At 44.4% G+C, this 4,817-nt stretch overlaps 1 protein-coding gene across 1 annotated transcript; it reads left to right on the forward strand.

Moving 5' to 3' along the window:
• Positions 1-2,789: 2,789 nt before the first annotated feature.
• Positions 2,790-3,123, forward strand: LOC142457111 (uncharacterized protein C10orf143-like). The gene has a single exon (XM_075558472.1). It carries the CDS (start codon positions 2,797-2,799, stop codon positions 3,121-3,123), a length of 327 nt encoding a protein of 108 aa, XP_075414587.1. The 5' UTR covers positions 2,790-2,796.
• Positions 3,124-4,817: the final 1,694 nt, after the last annotated feature.

Below are 4,817 nucleotides of genomic sequence, written 5' to 3' on the forward strand. Positions count from 1 at the left end.
CATGGGAGCAGCAACAGTGGGCTCATGCGCAGGAACAATGGTGAGGATGATGTCAGGTCTGGCAGTTTTCGTTCTGTAGTACATACGGTCGCTATGGGTTGGATCCAACTCAATGGCACCCAACAGCAACATGTTCCTAATTGGGCCCTTTTCACCGAGGTTCTCTCCAGACCATGGTGACCTAGGACATGCACTACTGGGACTTTAGACTCAGTCCTTTCGAGGCACACAACACCCTCCATAGGCCACAACAGAAGGATTATATGTGGAAATCCAACTATGCGAACTGGGCTTTACCTCCAACTCACCTGTAACAGATTTAAGAAACCAATATACTGTCTTGGTCTTAAGGCTGAAATGCCTTAGTATGAGAAAAAGCAGTTGACTTCCAAGGTCATGGAATTGGTGGTCGTTGGACTTTGGTTTGAGTCTCTTGCCTTAGAGTCCAATGAAAGGAAGCCCTGGACTACAATATTTTTACTATTTTAATGTCCTCCTTACTCTCTTATGACTTGTATTCATTTGGTAGGCATGGTTCTACCTTTGCAAAGGAATGTTATTGAAAAATTTACCGTATCATCAACCGTCATTAATTGTGTAAATAGTGTCTAGTAGCATAAGAGTTTAATCTGTACTAGACAACAATTTATGTATCATAGTCTGAAGCCAGCCTATAATTGTATAATTTTCCTTTCTCTGCATTGTTTTAAATTCTATAACAGTGGCTAAATTAGTAACACTATCAAAAGAATTGCCCCAGAGGGATGTTCATAATGTTCTCTATCATAAAAATGATAATACTATCTCTAAAGTGAACCAGAGCCATATATAAACCACAGATATATGAATGGATTAGGGGCTCACATTTACTTCTAGCCTCAATCTAAGAATAATTAGTTCTTCTGACTATTCCCTGCTTGTGAAGATGTGAGTGGTATAGTAAAGTGTGTGGAAGACACCCGGTGGTGCCTGGCTATTGTAAAGAATAACATCTGGAGTCTTACAGGCTTGTCTTCAAGCAGGCAGTCATCTAAGTAAGACATCAACTAAGTCCACATGGAAGAAGTACACCAGCCTATGTGATCCGAAGATTACAAATATTAAAATCCAACTCTGAAGGAGAGAAAGGTATCACGGCTCACATTCAGAACACCCATTTTGTAGAAGACTCTAGACGAGAGCGGAATCCTGAAATCCATTTGCAGGGTCCTACATGGATTAAGCTTCCAGTGATTTCCTTCTGAACATAGTGCAAGGATGTGAACAGTCTGGCTATCAGGCAGAGAGCACTGTAAAGCAATTATGGCAAATGTAGTTAATCTAAATGTAATATCTTATCATTTGATTTCCCTTGGACCCATTTTAACAACGTTTCCATTTTCAACATTTTCTGCTTCCTCTTTGATTGACGTTTTTCTATGTTTTGTCTTGTTGGGGTTTTTTTTTGTTTGTTTGCTTGCTTGCTTCTTGTTTCTGTTTTATTTCATTTTCTGTATCTAAAATCCAGGATAGGTAAATCTATAGACAGTAGCTGGATTAATAACTGCTTAGGGGCATGGAAGGGAAGGGTGGGGGGAAATGGGGCACAAGGCAATACAGTAGACAGTGGATGTATGTGGATGGTTGATTAAACACCTGTTAATAAATCAATAAATAACCTGATGATAATTTAATGAAGACCAAGGAACTAATATTATCGAAGAAGGAGGTTATTATTGTATGTTTAACGTCAATGATCATAAGGTCTTTCCAAAATGATGGAACCTGTGGACTTCTGGAAAGAAGCACAGCCACTGACTGAAGGTTATGAATCTTGGATTAAGGATTAGGTTGAACCGAGTGAACCGAATGCAAAAATACATTGTTTAATGCAAGTCTGGGTGCCTGCCATGTGTTCTTATTTTAAGAGTTCGTATTTATAAGATGCTACGTGGGGTTAGTGTCTCCAGCGGCAATTAGAGTGATTTAGGAGTTTAAAGGGTGCCGAATTACTTTGTATGCACTATCAGAAAAGATGAGTCATGAAAAAAGTCACAAAAAATGACCCAAAAGTCACTTGGTAAAATGGAGGAAACAAGGGAATCCTTCCAAGAGATGGAGTGACACAATCGTCACCACAATGAATCCGACAGACCAGTGATCGTGAAGGTGACATGGGACAGGGCAATGTTTTCTTCTGTTTTACATAAAGAGACCAGATTGTACTGGTGGATTGGCTTTGGACTGCAAACCTCAAGGTCAGTGGTTCAAACCCAGCAACAACCCTGAGGAAGAAAGATAAAGCTTTTTGCCCCTAGAAAGATGTACATAATATTCAGCAATCGTTGCAAAAGTATATCGACCATGCAATGCCAGAAACTCCGAAGAAAGTGAAATAAGAGAAATCATTGCTGCTGCAGGAGGGATCTTGGCTCAATGCAGAAAATTCTAAAAAGTTGTTTATTTGTGTTTTATTGAGTATGCAAACGCATTCAACTTTGTGGATCATAAACTATGGATAGCATTGAAAGAAAATTGAAATCCCAGAATACTTTATTGTGCTCATGTGGAACATATACATATGACAAGAAGTAGTTGTTTAAACAGAACAAGGCAATACTGAGTGGCTTAAAAATCAGGAAATGTTAAGGCAACCAAAATCCTCACCACTGGACCAATCAGTAACGTTATAATAAACAGAGAAAAGATTGAATTTGTAAAGGATTTCATCTAGCTTGGATCCACAACCAATGCTCATGGAAGCAGCAGTCAAGAAATCAAATGCGGGAATGAGCAGCCCGCCGGACTTGAGGCCGCATGGAGTTCCTGGCGCCGTGCCGCTTGCGACATCGGAAGCTGGAGGAGCTGCAGGATCCGGGGGACGCGAAACGGGCGTGCCGGCAAGCAGAGGCGCCTGTGCCCAGGTGGGACTGCAGCGCGCCAGGGGGAAGAACCAGGGAGCCCCAGAATTCAGCCCAGGTGGCGCCTCCACCAAGCGGCCCCCTGTCTGCCCGAGAGCCTGAGAATGGCCCGGGGAGAGCGGCCCCCCGGAGCTCCCGGAGCCGAGGACCGAGCCCGGCCCATCCCTGCCCACGCTGCATTGCCGGGGAGTCTGGCCACTTCAGCCACACGCAGGGTCCCTAGATGGTCTGCGAGCAGAGTGGAGACGCCGCCCCGTGTGGAACCTGGGTGACTGGATGCAAGCCACCTGCCAGGGCGCGGTGGCCCCTGGCAGGGAACCATGCCCCCTCCACGCCCTGAGAAGCTTGGAAAGTGCCCTTGTTCTCCCCACACGGGGGGCAGGGCGAGGGCAGCCCCCGGGTGCTGTGAGAGACCCTGTTTCTGTCTCTGTGGGAAATGCTCCTCAACCACGCTCACCCAACCGTGCCAGATGCCACGCCCCCTCAGCCCCGAGTCACTGCCCTGAAGGACCGTGTGCGGACCCCTCCATATTAAATCTGGGATTCCTGACTTCAAAAAAAAGAAATCAAATGCCACATTCAACTGGGCATACCTGCTGCACCAGACCTCCATGTCTACTTTGAGAACTGAGGAGGGCCTGACCTAGGCGATTGTTAATTGTCTCAGCGCGTAGGAAGGCTGAACATTGAGTAAAAAAGACTGAAGCTAATGGACATGCTTGAACGATGGTGCTGATGAAGAATATCGAAATTAGCAGGGACTGCCAAAAGGACAAGCAAATCGCTCTTGAAAGAAACACAACCAGAATGCTGTCAAGAAGGGCCGATGGCGGGGCTTCCTCCTGCTCGCTTTGGACGTGTTACCAGGAAAGACCCATCCCTGGAGAAAGTCAACATGCGCGATAAAGTAGAAAGAGGAAGAGGAAACTGACACAGTGGCAGCAAAAATGGGCTCACACATAACTGTAAAGAGGGCAGAGGATTGGATAGTGTTTTTGATACACATAGGATTGCTAGGGTCAGAGATGAATCAACGGTGCCTGGCAACAATAACGGCACAGCAATGTGGTTACGTGGTAGGCTTGTTGTTCTTCTTAACAAAACAAAACTCATTGCCATCAATTGGGTGCCAACCTATGGTGTCCCTCTGTGGTTTTCCCACACTGGAACTCTGTACAAGAGTAGAAAGCCCCAACTTTCTCCGGCAGAGCAGCTGGTGGTTTTGAACTACCGACCATGCAGATCACACCTCACCACCAGGGCTCCTGTTGTTGATCTCAGTGGCCGTCAAATTGATTCCAATTCATATCACTGTCATTGTGTCAATTCTGACTCACAGTGACCCTAAATTGAAGCATGTGTCAGGACTTCATTTATCTGTCTGCTTTAATGGAATGTCTGAAATGAAAAATGTGTTTCCCCAAAGGTACACCGGAGCCAGTTAGAGAAAGAAGGGAGAAGAGGAAACTGAGGACAAAACTGTAATATTATCAGAGGGAATGAGACAGAAATGAACATGAGGAAGACATGGTAAGTTGAAGAAAAAATTAAATACACCCCATTTTTCATTATTGAGTATTTATGTACAACACAATGAGTTAATTTTAGCTATACCGCTTTAGGAGCGTTGTCACTTTACAATCGTCTTATAGAACTTTTCTATTGCCCCCAAGAAATTCACTGTACCCTTTGCAACCAATGCCTTCTCTTCATCCATCATCTCAAGCAACTACTGATCTGCGTTCCATCATCACGGAATTTTCCAAAGAACTGATCTGTGGTAGTTACATCATCTGTTGTTAATGTGAGACTTAATAGTGAAGGGGTGGAGTTTATCCTGTCAATCAGGTTACAGCTTGATGACCTCATTTAGAAGTGCCATGGAGATAAATAGCTTGCTGGAGGTGGAACATAGAC

The sequence above is a fragment of the Tenrec ecaudatus genome, chromosome 9 (assembly GCF_050624435.1).
Source record: "Tenrec ecaudatus isolate mTenEca1 chromosome 9, mTenEca1.hap1, whole genome shotgun sequence".
NCBI classification, from domain to species: Eukaryota; Metazoa; Chordata; class Mammalia; order Afrosoricida; family Tenrecidae; genus Tenrec; species Tenrec ecaudatus.

Bases quoted from the DNA above. Each gene is read 5' to 3' on its own strand.
- LOC142457111 (XM_075558472.1), top strand. From the start codon at position 2,797: ATGGAGTTCCTGGCGCCGTGCCGCTTGCGACATCGGAAGCTGGAGGAG.